This window comes from Gymnoscopelus microlampas (genome assembly GCF_963454915.1).
Source record: "Gymnoscopelus microlampas genome assembly, chromosome: 6".
Classification (NCBI taxonomy): domain Eukaryota; kingdom Metazoa; phylum Chordata; class Actinopteri; order Myctophiformes; family Myctophidae; genus Gymnoscopelus; species Gymnoscopelus microlampas.
The window spans coordinates 32,597,128-32,623,708 of record NC_139943.1 but is presented as its reverse complement, the minus strand read 5'-3'; the positions used below and the strand labels follow the sequence as shown (position 1 = coordinate 32,623,708).

The 26,581-nt window shown below is 41.4% G+C and overlaps 2 protein-coding genes across 2 annotated transcripts; one reads left to right on the top strand and one right to left on the bottom strand.

The window, feature by feature from the left end:
* Nucleotides 1–4,325: 4,325 nt before the first annotated feature.
* On the bottom strand, nucleotides 4,326–4,865 carry LOC311047109 (guanosine-3',5'-bis(diphosphate) 3'-pyrophosphohydrolase MESH1-like; the record flags this gene model as incomplete). Its single annotated transcript, XM_084059699.1, has 1 exon — nucleotides 4,326–4,865. One exon carries the CDS (start codon nucleotides 4,863–4,865, stop codon nucleotides 4,326–4,328), a length of 540 nt encoding a protein of 179 aa, XP_083915825.1.
* Nucleotides 4,866–5,201: 336 nt separating this feature from the next.
* LOC311046956 (3'(2'),5'-bisphosphate nucleotidase 1-like) lies at nucleotides 5,202–6,131 on the top strand (the record flags this gene model as incomplete). The annotated part of the gene is made up of 1 exon (XM_084059535.1): nucleotides 5,202–6,131. One exon carries the CDS (start codon nucleotides 5,202–5,204, stop codon nucleotides 6,129–6,131), a length of 930 nt encoding a protein of 309 aa, XP_083915661.1.
* Nucleotides 6,132–26,581: the final 20,450 nt, after the last annotated feature.

Here is a 26,581-nt window from a genome sequence, read left to right as displayed (position 1 = left end):
TAGTCTTAGTCATATCTTAGTCATCTGAAATGTTTTAGTTGTGGTCTAGTTTTAGTCGACTAAATATCATAAGATTATAGTCAGCTAAATCTACAGTCGACTAAATGTATTTTGGCGGTGCCTTGATGGCGTCATAATGGCTGATTTTACACTTGTTTGCATGCTGAAAATAGCCGATCTACAAGCTCACAACGCGTCGCAGCGGACGCGTTGTGAGCTTGTAGATCTGCTATTTTCAGAGCGCAACACCCGAGCGCAACCAAGCATACAATGACATGTCTTAGTTCTAGCTACTAGATCTCTTCTCCACTAGTCCCTCACTAACATTTTAGTCTAGTTTTTATTTGTTGACGAAATTGTCAATATATTTAGTCTTAGCTTTAGTCATCATAGCTTAGTTTTTATTTAGTTTTCGGCCAGTGAAAAAACGTAGTTGACCAACATTTTTTGTCATAGTTTTAGTCAACGAAATCAACACTGACTGACACAGTTTTTTTAATATTCACAAGGTATTTATGCTTAACTGAATTCACACCAGCAGCGTTGACACTTGTTCATGATGCTTAATGCAATTAATTGAGTGATAGCCTGTCAATGTGTGTGTCTGCGACTGAGGTGAAGAAATTAGCTGCATCAAAGTTGCACATTTTGAAAATAAATATCTTAACTACCTATGTGAAATTAATCCAGATTGAGCAACTGCATGAGCTATTTATTGCCTAAAATTAATAAGGTGTTAACCTGCCAGAGATGAGCAACAATTATTTCTACCTCTGCTCTGCGCCTATCCTCTGTCCTGGCCGCTGGAGCAGCTGGCTTGAGCTTCTTGGAACACCCTCGCAGGCCGCTGCACCGGAGCTGACCCTGCTCCCACAATACTTACTGGGGATAGATTGTTTATGTCATTTTTTTAGTTGTCTATCTATCTACATGTGCTAGTTAAAAACTTTATTATTCACTGCATCCATACAGCAGTTAAATTCTGTCCATTAATCTGCGCCTGTCCTCTGTCCTGGCCGCTGGAGCAGCTGGCTTGAGCTTCTTGGAACACCCTTGCAGGCCGCTGCACCGCTGCAATTGGTGTTGAGTGTGTGCCTATAGTCCAAGTCCAGCGAGAGCAACGGTGGTCCGAGGGAGGAACTGCACCCAGTTGAGGAAGTGAAAGACAGGGAGATGAAGAGTAGACACTCGATGCTCGTCTCTGGAATTTTGTTTGTAAACAATTTAACAATACATTTTAGACACTACATTTGCCATGTAGTCACTCAATATTGATTAATTACACACATACACAATTCAGTTATTAAAATAATTGCTCATTACGTAAAGTTGTCTGTTTGATGTGGTTTCATGTGTAGTTGGCTACTCTGCGCCGATTTCAGAGCACAGCGTGCACTGATTGGTTGGACACTCTGTGCAGTAGCATCAATGTTGAGGTTTTCTCATTTGAATCTTATTCTGAGCTGTCAAGCATCCGGACGCTGCGGAAAAGCGTAGAGACGCTCTTCTCAATAGACTTTGCAGTGACACTCAACACTCAATCAGGATGTGCCAGCGTTGTGTTGCTGCTGCTGTGAATTCAATGTAAGTCTTATATGTTTCTACAGGTGAGGCAGTTTTGGGAGAACACGTTTGAATGTAAATTTGCACCCCTTCCATCAGAGTGGGTTGATGCTGGTGGAGGGGTATGTACTGGACAAGAGGATCTGGGAACAGCAGAAACAGCCCTTTTGGATGTGTCTAACCTCAGGACAGAGTATAATGTGTACAAGGCTGTATATGTTTTGGCCCATGCCCTCCATGACATGTTGCAATGTGTGCCAGGAAGAGGGCCTTTCAGTGGCCACAGTTGTGCCGGTTTACAGACAATACAGCCATGGCAGGTGTAATATCAATTCACAGTTTATATGATTATTTTTCTACTTGGATTCTAATATAGATTGGAATAATAATCATTATGTGAACATGACATCGGTTATAAGCATAGGTGAAAGGAGTATTATTTATTTTCTTATACTGATAGTGATACTAATTGCTTAAAGACGAAGATGAAACCATGCCACAAGTCCAATCGTGGCATGGCTGCATCGTTATAAAGTTTGAACGTACAGAACGCTTTGAAAAAATACAGTTCATGCTGTAAACTCAAGGGTTTACTTAATACAATAAGTCCCTGTTAATGTAACTATTGTGGATATTGGATACAGTATAATATTTTAAATTCTCTTGCTCTTCATAAATTTGCTCTAGCTTGTGTATTACCTGGAAAAGATCAACTTCACAACATCATTTGGGGATCAAGTAACATTTGATGATTATGGTGATGTTTTACCAATTTATGATGTCATTAACTGGGTGTGGCACTCTGATGGAAGCGCAAAGGTTCTCAATATAGGTGTGTTCAAGAAGTCAGCCTTCGGACATGAAGAAGTCATCCTTGATGAGGACAGAATCTTCTGGAGCTTTGAATCCAAAAAGGTAACTTTTTGTAATAGCTAATGTTGAGCTCATCCTGATGTGAATGTAATTTAGACTGAAATTGATCATTGTTCTCTTTAGCCACCTCGGTCAGTGTGCAGTGAGAGCTGTTCCCCTGGAACCCGTGTGGCCAGAAGGAAAGGGGAACCTGTCTGCTGCTTTGACTGCATTGCTTGCTCTGAGGGAGAGATCAGCAATGAGACCGGTAGGTTTGCATTATGTAGCTATGTAGAAAAATGTATCTTTAGGACAATGTACTTATCTGCTGATCTTGCCATCTTTGTTAGACTCTTCAGAGTGCACCAGTTGTACAGAGGACTTCTGGTCCAGTCCCCAGCGTGACCACTGTGTCCCTAAGGGCATGGAGTTCCTCTCCTACCATGAAGCCCTGGGTATATCCTTGACAGCCATCTCATTGCTAGGTACACTTATCTGTGCCATTGTCCTGGGAATCTTCATCTATCATAGAAGCACACCCATGGTACGCGCCAACAATTCAGAACTCAGCTTCCTTCTCCTGTTGTCACTCAAACTATGTTTTTTATGTTCACTTCTGTTCATTGGCCGTCCGAGGCTCTGGACTTGTCAACTGAGGCACGCAGCATTTGGGATCAGCTTTGTGCTGTGTGTCTCATGTATCCTGGTAAAGACTATGGTGGTGTTGGTTGTGTTCAAGGCCTCCAAGCCTGGGGGTGCAGACATTCTGAAGTGGTTTGGTGCTATGCAGCAGAGAGGAACAGTTCTGGCTCTTACTTTCATCCAGGCAACAATCTGCACAGCCTGGCTTGTGTCTGCCTCACCAACTCCTCATAAAAACACACAACATCAAAGTGATAAGATTGTCTATGAGTGTGTGGTGGGATCAACAATTGGTTTTGCAGTATTATTAGGCTATATTGGTTTACTGGCGCTCCTCAGCTTCCTTCTTGCATTCATGGCAAGGAATCTTCCAGACAACTTCAATGAAGCCAAATTAATCACTTTCAGCATGTTGATGTTCTGTGCTGTGTGGATAGCCTTCATTCCAGCATATATCAGCTCTCCAGGCAAATATGCAGATGTAGTGGAGGTTTTTGCTATTTTAGCATCCAGTTTTGGGATTTTGGTGGCACTGTTCGGACCAAAGTGTTATATAATCCTTTTGAAACCTGAGAGAAACACGAAGAAGTCCATTATGGGTCGAGATGCCACCAAGACTTAGAAGTAGAAATCCAATGACATTTACTCTTAAGTAGGGGTCTTCAATGTTTTTCAGGCCAAGGACCCCTTAGCTGAGAGAGAGATTAAGCAGCAGATTAAATGTTTTCATAGATTCTTAGATAGCTTCATAGAATTGTGTAGCGTTATGTTGGATTCATGTTGGATTCATGTTAATGTGTATTTTCAGACAGTTAACCACTTAAACCCTCAATACTTAGAAAACTTGTACTTGGCCTACTCCCCCCCCCCCCCTACACCAAACCTCTTCTCTGAAAATAGCCGATATAAATGGATGCGAGGGGTTCAAGTGATTAATGTAAAAGTATAAGATAATTGTTTAATGTATGTTTTGTTATGTTATTCTAAATTTACAAAGCAACTTAATAATTTTAGTGGGGTAAACCAAACATTAATCATCCATTCATTAACATTTTAATAAAACTGTGTCAAAGGAATTGCCGCAGTACGACGGTGTTTTATTCTATCATTTCAGTTGGGAAATAAATGGGAAGCAACAATGGAAAATATCATTACAAATAATAATTGTATTCAGCATTTTTTAAAGCAGATTGCTTTTACTACTTACAATTATTATTGCAACTCAAATTTCATATGAGTCTCGTAAGTTTATCAGTTCTGAGACAACATTAAAGCTCAACACCTCTCTGTGTGAACAGCTCATGTAGCTTTTCTTCCAGGGCTTGATTAGTATCTTTCAGCCCTTTCACCACCTGACACGCCCAAAGAAAGTACTCCTGGACCCGCTCAGCTGTCCATCCTGTCGGCGTGCAGCGGTTGAGGTCCCTCAGGTTGTAAAGTTTATCAGCCAGTTTAACCAGTTTGGCCTGGTGACTGCAGTGGGGTGCATGTTCCACCTGCAGACGTTTTCTCTCCTGCTTGGAGAGGGATTTGTCGTCTGTTACCTCCTGTACTATCCGTGCCACCGTTTGTCCAAATGCTGCATCCAACTCGGCTATGCTGGTGTCTGTGTCCTCCACGGTATCATGAAGTAAAGCTGCCTGCAAAACTTCAATGTCTGTGACACCACCTTCGTGGCTCAGGATTCTTGCTACTCCTATTGGATGGTTTATGTACGGGGTTCCTTCTGGGTCTTTACGTCGTTGGTTGCAGTGCTTATCTGCCGCAAAATTAACAGTTTCCAATAATATAACCGAATCTGTGTTCATTGTGCCATGCTCCTCTGAATCCTTCTGTCTGTCTGTCTGTCTGTATCTCTCGGAGTTCCTTTAATGCCCATATATGGAGATCCGTGTGTACGTGTGTCCGTGTGTCCGTGTGTCCGTGTCCCTTTTATGCCCATGTAGGAGATCTGTGATGACATCAATATGACATCATAGTACTGTCATACACTGGCCATCCAATTGTGAACTTTAAACATGTGTTGCCTTGCGCCTTGACAGCTTGGTCCACATCAATCCAGTGGATTTGGTTCTGATTTTGCTGTACATACAGCATAGTCAACGCAAGACATCTGTCATAAACTGTACTCCTTCAGCACAGCAATGCCTGGAAATCCTGCAGTGGTAATGCGTGTGGTGGCCTCTGCCTGTGCCGTTGCTGAAAAGGCTGGCTCCATCGTGAGGAAGGTCCTCCACAGTGGAGAGCTTGGTATTTTGCAAAAGACGGGGGTTAATGATCTGCAAACACTGGCCGATAGACTGGGCCAGCAGACTATCTGTGCCTCACTGTCTAGATTCTTCCCCAAAATCACCATCATCGGGGAGGAGAGCCTTCCAGATGAGGAGGTATCAGAAGATCTTATTGAAAATGGCCAGGCTGAAGAAATCCTCCAGAAGACCTGTCCCGTAGAATACAGTGCTGTGGAAGAGGAGGAGCTAGTCGTGTGGGTTGATCCCCTTGATGGCACAAAGGAATATACAGAAGGGATCCTGGATAATGTGACCGTCCTCATTGGTATTGCATATAGAGGCAAAGCCATCGCTGGTGTCATTAACCAGCCATTTTACAACTACCAGCTCGGAGCAGAGGCACACTTGGGAAGAACTCTGTGGGGAATGCTGGGACTAGGAGCATTTGGATTTCAGATGCAGGAGGTCCCAGGCGAAAGGCGCATCATTACTACATCACGTTCCCATAGCAACAAGCTAGTAACAGACTGCGTAGACGCTATGGAACCTCATGAGGTCATTAGAGTGGGAGGAGCAGGAAATAAGATTCTTCAGCTGGTTGAGGGGAAGGCCTCAGCCTATGTCTTTGCCAGCCCAGGATGCAGGAAATGGGACACATGTGGTCCTGAAGCAATCCTGCGAGCCGTGGGGGGTGAGCTGACAGACATGCATGGCAATGCATACAGCTACGATGCTAACGTAAAGCATGTGAACTCTGCCGGGGTCCTTGCTACACTACGCAACCACCAGTACTATGCCAGCAGAGTACCACAGTCAGTGCTGCAAGGCCTGATATCACAATGAGGTTAATCTCTCAGGCCAGACAACTTCCACAATCTTTGAATGCTACAGAGTCTGTACTTCTGCCTCATAAAAGCAGTCACCTGTTCACAAAAATATATTTAAAATATTTAAAATATATATTTGAATTTCTTCTGCTGAGCAACAAGCTAGGTAGGCTATAACTAATTTTGTTTCCAGTAGGAGTTATTTAATCGACTGCAAAGGCGAAGCGGACACGAGAGGTAGGCTTTATTAGCATGTTTTCAGCACTTCTTTTTTTTAATCATTTATTTTAGGGCTTTCATGCCTTAATTTGACAGGACAGTAGGCTGACAGGAAATGGGGAGAGAGATGGGGGGGTGACACGCAGAAAAGGTCGTCGGGATCGGGAGTCGAACCCGCGACACGCTGTCAGCCTGGATTACCAGGTGCCCAGACAGTTACGCCAACCGCCCGGGCCATGTTTTCAGCACTTCAGATGTACCTGATAGGTGGATCGGTTACCTTGGAGATGTTGGGGCTGTAGCAATCCACATGATGTCCCATCAAATTCTACCGCTTCCCCGAGGTGTGTGTGTGTATGTGTCCAATTTAATTAATAAACCATCCCAAGTCGAAATGGTACACAAATGGTAGGCTACACCAAGTCTCCAAATTAAGGCAGTGGTTCTCAAAGGTCCTTGAGGCGGTTCCAGGGGGTCCCCGGAAGAATGAGTTTGAATAATTTTAAATTAAAAATTAAAAACACTTACATCAGCTAAGCTATTTGGAAATAGCCAATCTGATACAAGCTCACAGCACGTGTTTTGAGCTCCACTTTCTAATCTGACACAGACACAGGAAATCAAGTTGGCTATAGTCTTTCCCACCATGGCTGTTTAGGAAAGGTTCAGCCAACTATGTAATCTCAAAAGGTGCCATAGAGTTTACACAGGATAGGAACCCTGTGAATTCATAAAGGAAAGAAACACTACCACTGTGGGCAGTGTGGCAAATTTTTCACACACACACACACACACACACACACACACACACACACACACACACACACACACACACACACACACACACACACACACACACACACACACACACACACACACACAGTGAGCTCACTAGTCACCGCCAAAGTCATACAGGAGAGTTTCAGTCAATTAGGCAATATTAAAAACCACCTACAATTTCACAATGGAGAACACTTAAGTTGTCAGTAATGTGGGATGAGTTTTAGGATGCTTGAATACTTGTAGTTGAAGAGTCATCAGTGCATCCATATGGGAAAGAAGACCTTTGTGAATTATGTGGCAGATGTGTATTGCAGGGGTCGACAATACAAACGGCCATATGGTATATGATAATTGTATGGACAGTGCACTCATACCTGTCTAATTACTTACCAAAGTGAGTGACATCCACAGCACCAGATGGAGCACTCACGATCTGGTACTTCCCAAATTTAGCACACACATGGAAAATGATCATTCTACTACTATGTCACCGTAATGTCGAATGCCCTGACATCATCCATAAAAGGATGTGAATCAGTGGTTTCTTTCAAAACTGGCCTTAAAAAGCATCAATGAGGAAACTACAAGTGGACTTAGATAATACCCATTGAAATGAGGGGTCATACACTACTGTCGTTTTTCCTTTTTCTCCTCTGTAAATATAGCTATTTGTATTCGTTGATGGCATTAATGTGTTAATATTATGTCCTCTGTCGATAAATTGAACCCAGCCAAACGCCGGGTGAAAAACAGATGACAGCGAAAAGAAAGTCGGTAGAAGATTTGAGGGAAAGTGAAAGGCGGCCATAGCTGAGTGGTTAGTGAGCCCGCCTAGGGAGCCAGAGGCACTGGTTGCCCCAGGTTCGATTCGAGGCCAGGCCAGCATATGTGTCGATGAAATGAAATTTGTCCCTGAGCAAGACTCTTAACCCCTAATTGCTCACAGGTTCTCATTGGAAACAAGACCGCAAGGACTTTCATGAACAACCTGTTAAAAGGAATTATCCTTATCCTTATCCTATGAGATGAGAAAGAGGGAGAGACCACTGGCATTGGCTTGCATATGACAAGGCTACAAATTAGGTATTTTGGGAAATCTGCAGATAAATGGCAACATATTTATAAGTTAGAGAAATAAGTAACGTATAGCCTACTGGCTATGATTATGTAAAGAAGTGTATTATAATGACTTGCTGTGGTACAATGGTTAAAATGTAGATCTACAGCTCACAGTCTATCACACAACTTTGTCATATGTCGGATGAAGAAGTATATAACAGTGTTGCTCAAACGCTGATCTTCAAGCTCTCAACGCGTCACATTTATGAGACTGTGAGCTTGTAGATCTGCATGTTCACCGCACCACAACAATCCATTATCATACACTTAATTTTTATTTTTTTTAAATCCCTTTAAACCATTATAGCTCAATAACAATGTACACAGTTTTTAACACATTGACTGCCTGATATTAAAACATAGTTTTTTATCCCCTTGCCAGCGTTCATTACCTTAAATAGACAATCTTTGAAAAGCAGTGGAAGCCACGTTGTGTAAAAAAACATTGGGGTGGGGTAGAGTCCTGTCTACCCAGTGGAACAATAACATTTCTACCGCGATCGGGCATTTAGGAGCTATGGCCCGTTGAAAATGTTTTTTTTTTAATTAACTCATTGAGTGCCAGGATTGCCAGAATAATTTCAGAATTAATTCTGAAAAGTGCCAGAGTTTTTTTCACAGAAAACAAAAAGTGCTTAGGAAGCGAGATACAGCCTCAGGATGGTGTTCTTCCTCAATGCATTGATTCGCAGCCTCTCATCTGCATATTCAAATTCCATCTGTCGTCTCTTAACATCGCTTAGTATTTTCCAGTCGACATAGTAACCCCTCACCTGCTCCATCACAGCCCAGCAGCTCCGCAGTGCCTGTTTTGGTGCATAAAATGAGGAATAAAGGGAATTTAGTCCCGAACATGCTTTCTTGTAAGTAGCACAACATAGGACTATCAATCTAGTACAACAAAATATGTGCAAAACGTCTGAAACACCTTCATCCCTTTTGTGTCTTGTCCATGCCTATTTTAGTCCACAGCGTGCTCCTGGTTAACAGGTCTCGCCTCATAGAAGATAAGTTAAACTTTTATCTACTTTTCTATTTTGCTGCTACGCTTTTTGCCACAGTGGGGAAAGCGACGGTCACTCCACAATGCATTTTGCAGTCTTTTTTGAGTGGGGGTGAGGGAAGTTGTAACAGTAATTTGGGGAGACGATGTACATGATGTGCAGTTACCCGACTTACCTCCATGGTTGACATTTGACATTATGTCATCATATCAAGGGTGGGGAATATATAGTACCCTGCGAATGGCATCAGTGATGTAGACCTCTGCAGTGACATCACACTATAGAGGACTACATCATCAGTGATGTAGACCTCTGCAGTGATACTATGTCACACTATGGTGGAACAAAGAAGAGCGCACAAGTAGAGAGAGTGAGAGGCAGGCAGAGATGGAACAAGAGGAAGGGGGAGAAGGTGGAGAGTACACACATGCCCTGACAGGGAGACGCAGCAACCCCCCTTCCGGGAGGGGTGAGCTGCTGCCCAGCCCCCAAGGCACCGGGAGAGACTCCCAGGAGAGAAGGGAGAGGGCAGAGGAAGGAGCAGGAGGTTTTCAGAGTGAGTTCTACCGACAGGGAGTCGACTTCCCGCAAATGACCACCAGGAACGAAAATGATGAAGACTTTGATGCCATATTTGGTTCTCAGGGTCCTAAGCTGAGCTCTGATTGTACCATGGTACAGCACAAGCGCTCAATGCGTCCCCCTAGGAATGTCCAGTCCTCCAGGAACCCGCTGAAGATGTTGACGGCCAGAGAGGACATCAGACAAGATTACTACACAGAACAGGCTCAACGTGGCTCAGCTGGAGTCTACCATCACGTGTCCGACTTCCCCCACATGCCCACCAGTAACGAGAACGATGACTTTGATGCCATCTTTGGTTCTCAATCTCAGGGTCCTAAGCTGGGCTCAACTGATTGTGCCATGGTACAGCACAAGCGCTCAATGCATCCCTCTAGGAATATCCAGTCCTCCAGGAACCCTCTGAAGATGTTGGCAGCCAGAGAAGACATCAGACAAGATTACTACACAGAACAGGCTCAACATGGCTCAGTTGGGGTCTACCGACACATGGCCGACTTCCCGCCCATGCCCACCAGGAACGAGGAATATGAAGACTTTGATGCTATATTTGGTTATCAGGGTCCTATGCTGAGGTCAGCTGATTGTACTATAATACAGCACAAGCGATCAGTGCGTCCCTCTAGAAATGTCCAGTCCTCCAGGAACCCTCTGAAAATTTTGGCTGCCAGAGAGGACATCAGACAGGATTACTGCACAGAACAGGCTCAACATGTCTCAGCTTTAGAAGAGGATCAAGGCTTAGAAGATGAATAAGACAGTATTCAGAGATGGCTCTGACTGGTCTGGACAGCAAAGAGAACTTCAGGCAGTGTGAGTCTACGCAGCATCGACATCTTAGAGTCTGGAGGGGACTATACATATATGAATATTTGATTATATTATATACTATACTTAATAAATACCTTATTTGCCAGACACAAGGGGTCTGGCTTACATGAGGCTTTGTACCTGTTTTCTCCATACATGGGCATGCCCCCTTTGTCCTTAGGCCCCAGCCATAAAAGTCTGTCCCCCTTTCATCCATATATGGGCATACACAGGCTGACACGTCATGTGAAGTCCGGCTTATAAAAGTCTGTCCCCCTTTCGTCCATACATGGGCATAGACACAGGCTGACACGTCATGTGAAGTCCGGCTTAGCCGTGACGTAGTGCTCTGATCTTAGTACTTATTCCGGGTCTGGCAGAACCAGGTCTCCTGGTCTTGTTTTAACACAGAATCAAATGTTTTATGGTCATGATTCACCAGGAGCCTGGAAGGCCTGGTTCCAGGCTTCAAATAAATATTTTCAGAAATCTCTATGGGAAAATTGAATGGGCTTTCTGCAGTGTATTATAAAAGGAATTCCCACATAGGTGTTCCTCTTCTCCAGGTGGGAGAGGGGTACTCACTCACTCACCTGCTATTAATGAGGTCTTTGAGCTACGGCATAGGACTGTATACTTTGCTTTTTTCTGCACTGACATTTTTGTGCTAATGTCATGTTCAGCACATATCCAACCTTTGTTAGCTGTTCCGGCTCTTTCCGGGGCTCCAAGGGCTTCCCAACCCCAGTTGTGCTTGCGGGCATCAACAGCTGCCGATCACAGTATATGCAAGACAGGGTTGTGGAGGGGGTGTTTGTTATCTGTGATCTCAAATCTGGCATAGATGTTTTACTCATCTGTAAGAGAGTAGGAGACCCTCACACTGCTGTTGGTCTTGCTCTAAAGCCAGTAATAGTGTGTAATCCACTTCAAAGACTGTGGCTGTTGTTCACACTCAGACAGTTTTGACTTACTGTTACGTTTTTTCTTTTTTTTTCTCGCCTCCTTTTTTCCCTCTACACCAAATCTCTTCGCCATAAATAGCCGGTCTTGTAGTCAGGGTCCCCACGGTCATGAAATTCCTGGAAATATTTTGAAATTAGAAAAAAAAAAATCCAGTACTGGAAAATGTTTGAAATTGATCATCAAAGGTCCTGGAATTTATCAAGGGTCCTGGAAAAATATTTGGCTATGCATTGTTTTTGGCTATTGATTTTGTTAAAACAAAACATTTTCATAAACATGAATAATATTACACGAAATATGTAACATAAGTAGTTTTTCGCCGAACGGGCTTTGTGACGGCAGCCTAATGTATGTCTCAAACTTTATTTTTGCTACACTGCCTATTGTAGTAAAATGCATTAATCTGTGAGACTATTTGCCATTGCTGGAGGAGAATTAAGGAGTCAAGGCATTCCTTCTCCTCAGTTGATTTTATTAAGGAGAGAAGAGAATTACTTACATGGTTACATGGCAGCTTTCAGCAGGAAAAGAGACAGAGTAAAACACAGCATTGATATTTATAGTTGGTGTGTATGCACATGCACACTCTTTTCTATAGGCTTGTGCATGTGGCGTGTGTGTTGAGGTCCACATGTCTAAACAGTGTGGATCCTATATGTGTGTGTGTGCATGCACGGATGCACTTCAGTGTGCACGTAGGTGCGTGTCTTACAAATACTCAAACGGTGTGTAAATGTGTGTGTGTTGAGCTAAGTAGTTTGGTGTGTGTGTAGGTCTATTGTGTGAGTTGGTTAGAACAATATAGTGGTCACTAAGGGCAGATGACCCCAGGAGATACTGACATCTGGACCTGGGCTTTTCTCCCCCATGAAAGGGTGTAGAATTTCTGTAACTAATCCGGAATGTCTCCCAAACCAGCTAGTCAGCGTTAAGTTTGACCAGAGTAATCAATGGACTATATTTATTAGGCCTTTGTAGTATTTAGTAGTATGCATAGTTATATCATAATGTGAGTGCATCACAATATGGGTACTGGTATATTAGTGTATAATGATATGTGATATTATGCATGGATGCATGTATATAGGTACAAAACCATGTGTTGCCCTAGATCACTGTTAGTCATTGACCATAGGAGCATCCAGTATGTGGCATCCTGCGGAGGATGTGTGTCTCTAGATCTGCTCTTTGTGTGTTCATCTTAGGTATTTTTAGAACTATATGTTTATTAGACTATATGCTTAGTTCTAATATACTACATATCCCCCCTATGGAGGGCCCTAAAGGTCCTCCATAAACGTGGGGACATGAAAACGATAGTTCCAAAACCACCAAGTAACACGAACAAACCAAAATGCATTAAAAGAACTAACACATTAGTACCAAAACACAAACCATAAAAACCTGCTACTTCTCATGTAGAAAAAGAACAAATGTGTTAGGATCATCCAGACCCCCCTTGACAAACAAAACCTGTAACACAAATAGGCTACACAGGTCTCAAAAGATAACTAAAATGACAATCTATAAAAACAGAAGGACATACAAATCGCCATTTACTATACGCGTCAAAACACAAAAAATCGCCTATATTAAAACGCACTAGCAAACGATCTCTGTCTTCATCAGGGTCTCTGACGGACATCTGTCTTCATGAACGGAAAACCCCGTCTCACAAGAAAAGATAGAGGAAAGTTAAGATAAAGCTGTAAAAGAGAAAAAGAGAGGAGAGATGTACTGTATGTCCACGGGTTGAGGGGAGAGCTCTTGCTTTGAGTGTAGTTGTAATTGTCCAGGTCCAAGGGGTAATGACACCCCAGTCTGTGGGAGGGCTGTGGCCTCCCCTCTCCTCTGTTACATTGTCTCCAGATGTGACATAAAGTTGCTGATCCTTAATGGTCACTGGCATTTGCTTAGAAGAGTCAGGCTGTCGTTCCAGCCTCACTCCTGCAGTCCGGTTCCCTAAGCTTAGCTGTGGACAATGTTGCAGCTATAATTTTATCCTGACGCTCTTTGAATAACCTAGTCAACTTCTGACCTTCCTTAAAAAACATCTCTAAAACATCACCTTTCTTGCCTGTTTTCTGTCCTGCTTTGTACGTGCCTACAAGAACTTACATCATTCTAATAACCTCAGGATCAAAAGAGCCATATTGCTGCCATGGCTTGTCTAATCCAGGCCAGCTTATTCCACCGTTTGGAAATTGTGGAAATCCCTTGGAATAGGGGGTTATTCTGTTGTACTATCAACACAGGTGTCGTTGTGGGGGAAAGAGCTCTCGTTGGCTTGGCTCCCATCACTAATATCGATCAAGTATTCAAATAATATTGAACTATATTTTTGATAGTTGTAGTAGACCCTTGTAGGTGCACTGTGCATGGCCAGAAACCCAATAATAATAGTGTTTTTTGTTCATATAGTTTTGAATCAATGTTGAAAAGCATTAATAAACTATATTGTCACTATTAAAGGTTCATACACAGACCACAAACAATTGTCAGTCCACAACGCATCTCATTTGGCAATAGTGTTCAGTCTATGTAGACTGCATATGTTGAGAATAGGAATATAGGGGTAAGAAGTTACTCCAATACAAATTACCATACGTTACTCTAAAAGTCAGCACTGAAACTACAGACTCACTGATGTCAAAACAACAAGCTCATTTATAATCAGGGTAGGACGTGTGATTTTAGGCTGTGGGGCAGAATTGTTCTGTCAGCTTTAACCCTAATGCTCAACCTTGGTTCCGGGTTCCTTGGCTAAAGCAACCACTTCTTGGAAGTGGGGGCCAACTTAGACTGGACTAGTCCCCCGCAGCATTAATTAGCTACCAGCAGATCTGTGCTCAGACCATGTGGGCACGAGAGCGTCCTCTCCTGCCCCACGATCCGCTGTGAGTCTCAGGGAGGGCGTGTCAGCCGTCGCCTCCACGCCCTTACTTAAACTCACAGTCACACTTAAAAGCCAGTGATTGTTTCAGTCCACATCAAAATACCCTCCGTCCAACAAGCTACTCCTTGTGATCACTTAAGACATCAGACTCAGAAAACACTTACTATGTTCAACTCACTATTTTTCATTACTATAGATAAGAACCTATATGTGTTTCCCTCTTACTCAACTGCACTTATCTCTATGTATTTGATAACTGTCCTCCTATAGTATGCAGTCTCCTAACATAATTATGGACCTTTCTACTTCCTTTCATCTATATTGTCACACTTGTGCGAAAATACTACAATTGGAACTTACATTTGTGGATGCAGATTATTGCAGGGCAAACCCCTCACAAACAATAATATGCATTATTGTCTCCTTATGAAGATCAAACGTTGCTCATATGTGGCTCTACATTTTTATGAATCACTCATAGTAATAATACACTATTTTATTAGACCTGTCACTCATCTTCTCTTAATTTTTGTCCCCCCTTGTAACTTACATATCTCCCAAAAATAGTTTTCGTTCAGTACTACAGTGAATCCTCAGAAGTTGATTTATATCAGTAGCTCTATTATACATTCACTCACCAGGCATACACATTCAATCTTCTCTCTCACTCATACATGATGTAATCATACACTTTCAAACAACTTCATACACACAGGCATGTAACCTCTTCATTGAACCCCATGGCTTTCTGCCTACCCCAAATCTTATACTGTCACTAACTCCTCCCTATGTCTTCAGGTTTCGACGGCCAGGCGAACATAGTTCCTCCAGGCACTCAAAACTCCAAAATGATTTTTGGTAGAATGCACCTAGCCATGTTCACCACTTAAAACAAAAAAAGAGAACACTTTACCTATTTCAATGAGTCGATTCCATGCCCACACAAACACACACTCAAATAATAAATGTCAAACTACTGCTATTAGGCTATTAAGTTTCAAATAGTTTAGGCCAAACTGATCTTGTGTGATACAATGGACCGGCATCCCTCAGGTCATAGAAGGGGGCTGCTTGTGTCCATCCAGATGAAAGGCCTCTGTGTGGTCTGGTTGGCCGTCTGGATCTTTGTATCAGGGGAATGGCCTCAGAAGGGGGATTTGGCTTCCAGGGAAGTAGCATCCTCACTGGGAACTCCCCATGGCACATGTGTGCTCAACACAAAAGAAAATAAACAATTGCATTAGCGTTCATTCTTCAATTCTTCAAACCATAATCTCTACATCACATTAAATGCAAAATAACTCTTAACTCTCACTCATTCACTCAAACAAAAAAGAGAAATGACACAAACAATCACACAGAAGAGAGAGAGATTGGCACATCCTATACCATAGGGTAAAAATTGGTGGGGGCCGAGGGACTGTGGGAGCCCACTGAGAGGTGGGGGCTTGAGGGGGCATAGAGACAGGGAGCCTCACATGCACTCACTCACTCACACACAAAGGGTAAAAGATAACCAACAGACAGTGATTGATTGTTGTCTCCAGAATTAAATGTCTCAAACAGACTCTACTTTTTTTTAAGAATGTAAAGAGATTCACAATTATTACATGTTTCATTATGATTTCCCCTATTGTTATTAACGTGGTGAAATAGAAGATATGTGTTTGCACACTTTTATAAACATGCTCACAATTATAATGTTTATCATTAGATGGAAAACGGTGCATTACTTATTTTAAAACTCAAACAGTACACTAAAATGCGTGGTGAGAATGTGCTGCCACATCATTTTTTCTCTCTCAGCTATGGGCTCTAATCGGCCTTGTGCTCCCACTGCTCAGAGGAATGGGACACTGTGATTGGTTACATCTCTCCTGCTCCACCTCCCCCCTTGAAACATGAGAATCAGGTTTCAGAAACACAGAGGAAAGTGTGCAGGAACAACACAATTGTTATGTATAATCCTATAAAATATGTAACCACACCGAATACACCTATATACGTGAAACGAGAAGAAAATACCACATGGAAGTGGCTGTAAAGTTGTTCACTAACACGCAACAAAACACATGCGCGTCAAAATGATACTAAAATGTAATAAGTAAGGAGGATCTCTGTGACACCCTCAATGAAAAGGGGAGGGAACCCCCACGCATAAACGTAGTGACGCACTAGTAGCAGCAGCGTACCACGTGACCTGGCACAAAGGCTAGCACTGTCGAGTTGTCCGTTAATAAATTAAAACAGCAGCTGATAACGTCACCATCAGCAAGTTTACAATTTAGGATGACAAGTATTAGCACAATAAGTATATTAAAGTCAAAAATAGTGATTCAGTTTGCGAACCAAAGCACATATAATTCAAGAAATTAATTAAAAGAATAGAGATGGTCACATGAGCGTTACCATAGCAACCAGAAAAAAACGGTTTACGGCAGCGACGTAAAAACGCGGAAGCAACAGAATGACAACAAAAATCAACTCGTTCCTCAAACGTGTAAAAGTGACAATAAAGGCTATAAATGCTCTAATCAAGCACATGGTTCAAGTGTCATGAGCAAAAGACGTATAGTCGCTGCTTTGGAATTACGTGACACCACTCAGTTAAGCCTATAGATGAACATTCATTTCACTCGCATGAGCTAGCCTCATGAGTTAGCAACCAGACATGCTAACGCGTCCCTGTCTCCCCCAAACAGAGGAGAAATAGGAGAGCACAACTTTCACTGTCTAACTGTGGAATACACCACTTAGCAAGACGTATTATCATTATCATCATTAATATTATTATTATTATTATTAGCATTATTATTATTAATATTATTATCATTATAATTACTGTACTACAAAGACAGACACAGACACATCCACCGCTCACTGCAGCTGACAGGCAGACAAACAAAACATTTTCATCTCATCACTTGTACACATGTATAGCTTTTACATGTATGCAAAATGTATGAAACAAAACAAAAAGATGCACCCATACACAACACAAAACAAAAACCCTCCAAAAAGACGTCAACACCGCATTCTCACGGAAAACCACAGTTTCCAGTGAATTTAAGTAACAGCTCTTCGGCCGTAACTCAACATTTTCCAGTCTCACGGAAAACTACAGTTTCCAGTGAATTTAAGTAACAGCTCTTCGGCCGTAACTCAACATTTTCCAGTCCAGAGGGTACCCTCGCAACACCCGGCGGATTCTTTTACAAACGCTAACCAATCAAGTAAGAATCCGGTAGCCATACGCTACAATTGAACTATGAATGAACAGATGACCAGTTTACGCAGACCTTATGATGGTCATTGAACCAAATATGTCCTAACGCATGGTGGCGAACATGTCTTATAATCGTGGGAGAATTTGGCCTCGTAACATTAGGTGTGGCTTATAAATTCATGCATCTGTCACCATCAATCCACGAAAACTAAACCCAAAACGCTTTAGCGCCGGCCTCCCCAACCAAAGCTGATCAGGCATATCATGGTATTTTAGAAGGATCCCTTGCCGTAACACATAACTACTATCCAATCGAATAGTCATAGATTTTATTTGGTTTTTTGAATATTACATTTTTTATAGTCGAACTATGAATGGAAAGACGACTAATCATTTTGCAGATCTCACGAAGGTCTTGGGCTAATTCCTATGCATGGGAGCCATCCACGGCTTATAATCCTCGGAGGATAGCCTCGCAACATAGAGTGTGGCTTATAAAATCATACGTCTTCCATTCATCAATCCTCTTATTAGTTTACTTTTTTTTTTTTTTCTTTTAGCTTCATGATCAGTCAGGCAAAATTATTAGGAGACAGAGCGAGACGACTTAATCTGATGCGTAATCGCCTGACACAGAGGCATATCTGCAATGTGAGCCATATACTTTTGACCAAACTTTCAATAAAAATAAATTTAACATGAATCCAAAACACTCCTTCAACAAAGGCAAAAATAATGCCCCACAGATGGCAATTATAAAAATTAAAAAATAGGTTCTTGTTTTCGAAAACATTTTAGGGACAACCATTGAGTCAAAATAAATTAACTCACCGTGCTGAAGATCGTTCCCAAAATGAATCAATGAAATCGGGACTGGTTCGCCATTTTGTAGTGAAATGCATTAATCTGTGAGACTATTTGCCCTTGTTTAAGGAGAATTAAGGAGTCAAGGCATTCCTTCTCCTCAGTTGATTTTATTAAGGAGAGAAGAGAATTACTTACATGGTTACATGGCAGCTTTCAGCAGGAAAAGAGACAGAGTAAAACACAGCATTGATATTTATAGTTGGTGTGTATGCACATGCACACTCTTTTCTATAGGCTTGTGCATGTGGCGTGTGTGTTGAGGTCCACATGTCTAAACAGTGTGGATCCTATATGTGTGTGTGTGCATGCACGGATGCACTTCAGTGTGCACGTAGGTGCGTGTCTTACAAATACTCAAACGGTGTGTAAATGTGTGTGTGTTGAGCTAAGTAGTTTGGTGTGTGTGTAGGTCTATTGTGTGAGTTGGTTAGAACAATATAGTGGTCACTAAGGGCAGATGACCCCAGGAGATACTGACATCTGGACCTGGGCTTTTCTCCCCCATGAAAGGGTGTAGAATTTCTGTAACTAATCCGGAATGTCTCCCAAACCAGCTAGTCAGCGTTAAGTTTGACCAGAGTAATCAATGGACTATATTTATTAGGCCTTTGTAGTATTTAGTAGTATGCATAGTTATATCATAATGTGAGTGCATCACAATATGGGTACTGGTATATTAGTGTATAATGATATGTGATATTATGCATGGATGCATGTATATAGGTACAAAACCATGTGTTGCCCTAGATCACTGTTAGTCATTGACCATAGGAGCATCCAGTATGTGGCATCCTGCGGAGGATGTGTGTCTCTAGATCTGCTCTTTGTGTGTTCATCTTAGGTATTTTTAGAACTATATGTTTATTAGACTATATGCTTAGTTCTAATATACTACACTATCTTTGGGCATTCTGCATAGGAGTAAGAGACACATTATTGCGCCGAATGATTGTTATATAGGCCTGGAAATTGGGCTAAATATTCTGGAAAAGTTTTGGAAAAGTTTTGGAAATTCATTGCTAAAAATGTGTGGGGACCCTGTGTAGTTGTTAGTCTGTAATTCCTCAGGTGTTTTGTATCTTATTATACATGGACGCTAGGGTGTGTTAAATGACAAATTGTTTTATCATAATATAAGAGCTTATTAATGACTTGGCCTGGATGTGTCCATGCACACTGGATGAGACTGTCCTATATCAAACAGCTGTCCCACGGAATACGAATACAACTACTGCATAATTTTTATGCAGCAAAATTAAAGACATGACAGTTGCAGACATGATAAAAGAAAAAGACTGATCCTCATGTTGAAGAAAAATAATCAATATTACATATCCAGCACCAAATGACACAGGCGCAACAGCAACGTCTTTGTCCGGTTGCCTCATGGAGGCATTCTGTCCTCGGAATGTTCTGAATGAATACAGAGTGACGTGTGCCTAAACTCTTTCTGGTTGGATCATATTCTGCCAGAGCTGATCTTGAGAAAATTGTGAACTTGGTTCACAGAAAGGTGCTGTTGCTGATGCCATGGTGATAACACACCCAGTGGTGGACAAAAGTAGGCTACTCAACCCCAGTACTTGAGTTAAAGTAGCCTATAGATATACCATATTACTCAAGTGAAAGTTGCTCAGTAAAATTTGCACTCGAGTTAAAGTATGGAGTACTTTCTTTTACAAATACTCAGTGAGTTAGTAGGCCTACATGCGTTTTTGTTAATAGGTTAAAGCTATATATTCTGATAGCAGTCATTGCTATAGAGAGTGTTTGTTCAGTAACAGGGACAGGGGTCTCCCCAGCTCTTTAATAAACAGAAAATAAATATTCAGGTGGGTGACCAAATCCAGCTAATGAAGAGAGAGTACCCATTTATCACCTTCAATTTTGTAGTGTTCCAGTTCCAATTTAGTCTGCTGCTCATTCTTTTCTGTCATCACTTCCAATTTCATTCCAACAATAACTGCATGCCCTCATCAGTGCTTCCACTAGAGGGAGCCAAAGTCATTCATTTGTGCAAGCCTGGCCGCTCCAATGAGATGAAAAACAAAAGATAAGAATGGAAACTGTTTCACTACATCTAGGACAGCAGCCAATAGCAAAATGTACAACATAACACAGTTTCACTAATTAACAAACACATTAAAGAAAGGATCTGGTATATTGTTTATTTATCATTATTATTATTATTATTATTATTAGCCTATTATTAATAAATAAATAGCAAAACTCCAGTATATTTGTGAAAAAGCACTTGCATGGCCAGATATCTTTATATAACTGACCATTTCTTTATATGTATATACTCGTCCATCTTTAAACAACAATGTCAGCTGCTTTTTTCAAATAATTATATGGCTGAATGACTTAAAATGAGAAGTCTTGAAAAGATCACCCTACAGTTAGCAGAATGGAATTGCGCAGTGATGGCATCTCAAGTGGAGGAAGGTGCTAGATGTACATACTGTATTGACAGTACTTCTGGTACCTGTGAATGCAGTCTATAAATTGTAAATGTCTAGCTTTCAAAACTAGCTATATTTGCAATGTTCTGGAGGCCTCTCTACTGTTATATGAAATTAAATGTATGTTGTTGATATAGGCATCCATGTGTTTGTTTATACAGAGCTTGGGTGAGTTTTCCAGGTTGGAGTTCTTCCACCCCTGACATCACTGTCTTAAGAATGGGAAAAGTGCGGGCGTGGCAGATTTAGCTATTCAAAAACTGATTTACAACATTTACGTTACATATTTATAGACCCCTTAACAGACGACGTCACACTGATAAGAACCAGTATGCGTGCAACCAGTATGCGCGCAATGAAACCCATTCTGTCAGGTCTCGCTAGGACGCGCCTCACTACCAACACAGAAGAGGGGGTTGGGGTGTGCTGAAACCAGCGCACCCCGAAACAACAGGTTGGGAATTGATTGAGTGAAACAATCACCTGCGCGTCCAGTCTCAATGTTAGTAAACAAATAATTGGTCTATTGTTTATGAGAAAGCAAACTTTAACATAGGTACTGTTTTTCACATTACTTGAATCAAAAGAAATGTAGTGGAGTCAAAAGTACAATATTTTTCGTGAAGTGAAAAGATAGAAATACTCAATTAAATTAAATACTCAAGTAGCATACTGTACACATACCAATAAATGTAGCCTACTTCGTTACTGTCCACCACTGGTGTCAGGCATGTGCGATTCAAAGGAAAGGAGCAAAGCTAAATGTGTGCCATTCCAGTGACACAAAACGAGTGCGAAGGTGTGAGCGGCAGAGTGCAGACGAGGCTGAGGAGATGAGAGGAAGGTTGTTGGTGGCTGATTGATGTTTTTGCCCGCAGCACTGTCACTGAGCGGATGATCTAAAGTCATCCCAGTTGTTAGTGTTGAGTCAAGTAACTAATGAAATCACAGACCCCAGCCACTGCTAAATGCAGACGTCCCTCTCCGATTCAATAAGTGTAATGAAGTTACAGTACAACTGCTTTCATGGTTCATGTGTTGCCCCCAAAGAGGCTCCTGTGTGGACTATGCCAGTGGTTCTCAAACTTTTTCATGTCAAGGACCCCCAAATTGACACTTATTAGCCCACGGACCCCCATTTGAAAAGATAAGCCAGGGACCCCCGTAAGATTAGATTTTTACGGCTCTCTAGCAGTGATTCTCTACCATTTTAATTTCAATTTGACATGCATTAGGGCTACGGACCCCCATTTAACGGCATTTATTTCTCTGGGACCCCAATTTATATTGTAAAATCAATGTTAATTTAACTGAGAGTGTACAAATGGAACCAAATGGATCCGTTAGGGTCCATTTGGTTCCATTGGTCCCCGGACCCCACTTTGAGAACCAATGGACTATGCAGCTTGAAAATATAAATAAATAATCATATCAGGTAATTATGTATAATCGGTTGAGTGACATGAACTGAAATTCAACATTTTAATTCAATTATACATATAGTTAAGTTAGAATGATACAGTATTTTACATGTGAAATGTACAGTTGCCTACATTATTACAGTGTGGCTCTGCAGGAGGCTATCTATCTATCAGAGGATCAGTCTGTGTGTTAACTTCATGCTGCCAAACAGAAACACCAAAATGAAACACAGTCACAGCTGGCTACGTGTGTGTGTAGTGCAAACCCTTAAATACATTACAATAATCCTGCAGAGAGCCATGCAGTTTACAATACACACTGTATCAGAGAAGCATATTCACCACTATCGAGGGTCTTACAGTAAATGGAACCGGTGTTATTGTTGGACTTGGATGACTAAACAGGTGTGTCATGACGTGTTATGGGAAGGATGCAGGCTCAGGGATAATTCTCTCTCTACGGGAAAGTTGTGTTGCTCATATTCCTCCTGTGGGCTCACCACATACTGTGTCACTGACCTTAAGGAGTATTGCAACCTGTGCCAGGAGTTATTTGGTTCCACCCTGCACTAATACTAGAAATGACCACCCTGGATCAAGACGTCGTTCATTCACCCATACATACTTCAGCTCATTCATGCTACAGTATGCTTAGTCACACATCCACTCACCCATTAACACAGATACTTCATACTTCAACTTTATATGATGCACACTGTATAAAAGTGAATGGGTGACCGAACAAATTTACACACACTCTTACTACCTAAAACATTTTTTTGCCTTCATTTTAAATTGACTGTGGTCCATGTATAGAATAGACCTTGTTAACAATATAAGACAAATACAAAAACAGCAGATCTCCTTTTACAGTAAGTGTAAGACAGAAACATGGTCAGTATATGACTCATGGCCAGAGTTAAAAACAAGGATATGAGTAATGGGCAACTCATGATAACAACATGTTGTGAGGGATATTTTTTCAGTTTTTGCTAAAATGTTAAAAAGCTCTATATTCAGATATTAATCACTGCTATAGTGTTTGTTTTGTAGCAGGATTCTCCCCATCTCTCCACCTCTTTAGTAATCATAAAACACAATTTCATCCAATCACCCAAGAACCCATTTTATCACTTCCAATTCCACTTGTTTAGCTTGCATCCTGCATGAGTTCTCTCTCCTGATTGTATCAAATTGGTTTTCCACAACAAGCGGGGTGATGAAACCAAAGAAGTAATGGCTCGTCCACACCAAGCAGTATAACTACAAGTAGAACTAGAACTCATTTATATAACTATAAATATATTGTTTTAAAAATAAGTCAAGTGGCTGGTAGAAACCACACCACAACCATAACAATGACAGTGATGAACAATATGTGGACGGCCCATAAGAAAGAGCAGATATCTGTTACCTAAACAATGACAAACACTCATTACAAACCAATTCATACATCCAATAATGTCACGCAAATAGATTAACTAGATGTGTTTGTTTGTATTCGTTTCGTTAAGAAATTATTATGTGTTGAAAAACAAACTTATCATAGACATTGATTGCTTTTTCCCTATATACCTTATCAACTCTGCATGTCATTGTGAAACTTTTTTTTTAGAATATAAGCATTATAAACATGGTCACAAAACAATTTTGTAGATGCAAGTAAATAGAAAACTTGATAGAACACATCATGTTGCATAACGACACTTACTTTTCTTTATTACTTTATTACTAGTACACCAGGCTATATTCCTGCCAAATAACCAGTGTCCAAAACGAACAAACACAACAAACATGTAAACAATGCAGTATTTATTTTTATTTTTCAAACTCTAATTGAAAGATATTCTATTGGATATTTTTCATCATCGCTTAAATGTTCAGATAATGTGCTGAGAACAAATGCTATTTACAATTGTGCTGCATATTAAGATTCAAATCAAATACAACCCTATAACCTCTGCATCAGAGAAAGAATTCTCTTTGCTACGACTGGTGACCCCTGAGGTTACTAACCCTATACCTAACCCTAACCCTAACCGCACGCGGAAGCCACGTAGTCGGAGTAGTGGGATGAGCGCAAACCCAGCGTAGCAGGAGACAATGATGGTGAAAGGGACCGCAAATCCTGTGAGGAAGCGAGTGATGATCACGGCCTGATATCGAAACTTCCACAACTGAAACACTGCGGGTGTATCGTAGTCATCAGAGAATGCAATGTTGTTGAAGCAGTCAATGATGTCCTCATCATCGTGTAAGGAGGGCCCTGTGTCCAGAAGGATGAACTCAGGGGAGCTGAGAACTCCAGACACCCAGAGTCACACAAGATGCCTTTCTTATGCTCCGGTGGTTCTGGGCCCAAACGGGCCACACCACACAAACACATCTGTCAACACTGATGACCATCAAAATGTAGACACAAACTAAATGTTTATATAGAGAATCGTACTGCTCAATTTGCACATGAATTTGCCAAAAGGCCAGTGTAAGCCCATAGCTATGTATGTGATGCTCAGGGGCAGAAGTGCTAAGAAGAGGAAGGCTGCCACGGCGAGGTTGAGATACCAAATGGTGTTAATGGTTTTCTTCATTTTGAAGCCTGTCACCCTCACCCAGATGACAACTCCGTTCCCCAGCACACCAAGCACAAAGGCCAGGCAGTAAAGGATGAGGGACATGATGTAGAGTGGGTTGCTGAGTTCAGCATGTTCATCCTTGTAGTCATCATACTCATCCTCCCCGAAAGAGCCAGATGAGTTATTATGATAGACAACAGTTGTGACATAATCTCCATCAACGTCCTAAAACCCAAAATAACAAAACAAAGACACATGCTTTGTGTTTTATCACACCATTTCTTAACTGCTACATTTATTATCCTCCTCTAGGGAACAGTAAGACTCCATAAGCATATATAATGACCTAAATACAGCTGATAAAACATTTCACACATCAATACTTCCAATACGTCTTAATTAAAGGGATATATTTTTCAAATAGGTGTTATAGATTTATATTCCAATAGCAATCATCATCTGTTTTTACATCTGGAGACTCCTGCCCAGGACAGGCTTCAGACGCACCTTCTGCGGGAGTCTTGGCTCAGATCTGAACTCATTTGATTTGGCATAAAGAACTCATTGCGACCACACGCCCTTAGCTGGCATCGGCCCAGGCAGGGTTTGAACCCAAGACCTTACGCATGAAAAGCGTAAGCTCTAACTTCTACACTAGCAAATGTGACTTTTGTCATCATAGGCTACTTTAAGATCTCCCTGACTCGCAAACTCTTTAATAAACAGACTAGAAAGTGGTGCTCTGCAGAGCGTATATCTCCGCCAGGTCGGGTGGAGCACCCCGGTCTGTGTAGGTCGTGGGTTACAGTGGTCAGTAACTGAGGAAGCTGTGGGGAGAAAAGTAAAGTAGTAAAAGCTTTTGGAGGTGCTCTCTATAGAGGCCCCTCAACGTGCTATTCCAATTTGGGAATTAATGATTGGATGTTGCTTTCATTATTATGATGGCATTTTATGTAACAAAATAAATAAATAAATAATTGTATTAAATTACAAATAGGCCCCTCCTACAAATGTTGGAAGCCAGTTACAGGCTGTGGAGCACCCTATGCTTCCAAGTGAAATAGTCTTTGGTTATGTGATGTTTAGAAGCCCCTCAATATGTGACTTTTTAAAATATTTTACTTGAAAAGACAAAATTGGAACTGGAACACTAGTATAAAATGAAGCTGATAAATCTTTGTGGAGTTCTCTCTCCTGGTTGGATAAAATGGGTATCCCAACCTGAAAATGTATTTACTGAAGAGCTTAAATGGGGAGACCCCTACTGAGCAAACACTCTATACAGTATATAAATAAAATCATATGGATCTTGGGATCCACATGGGAACGACGTTACTCTCATGTGGACTTCATGTGGCCATCAGACATTTATGACATCTACGATATGTGACAACAATCTTTGGGCAAATTTTCAGCCCGATAAAAGCCCCTTTGACTTCCTTATAAGATGTAAGTTAAAGGTATGGTAAGTGATATTCTATTGCTAAAATAAGTGTTACATTGCTTTATATAATGATAGTAATCATTGGTAC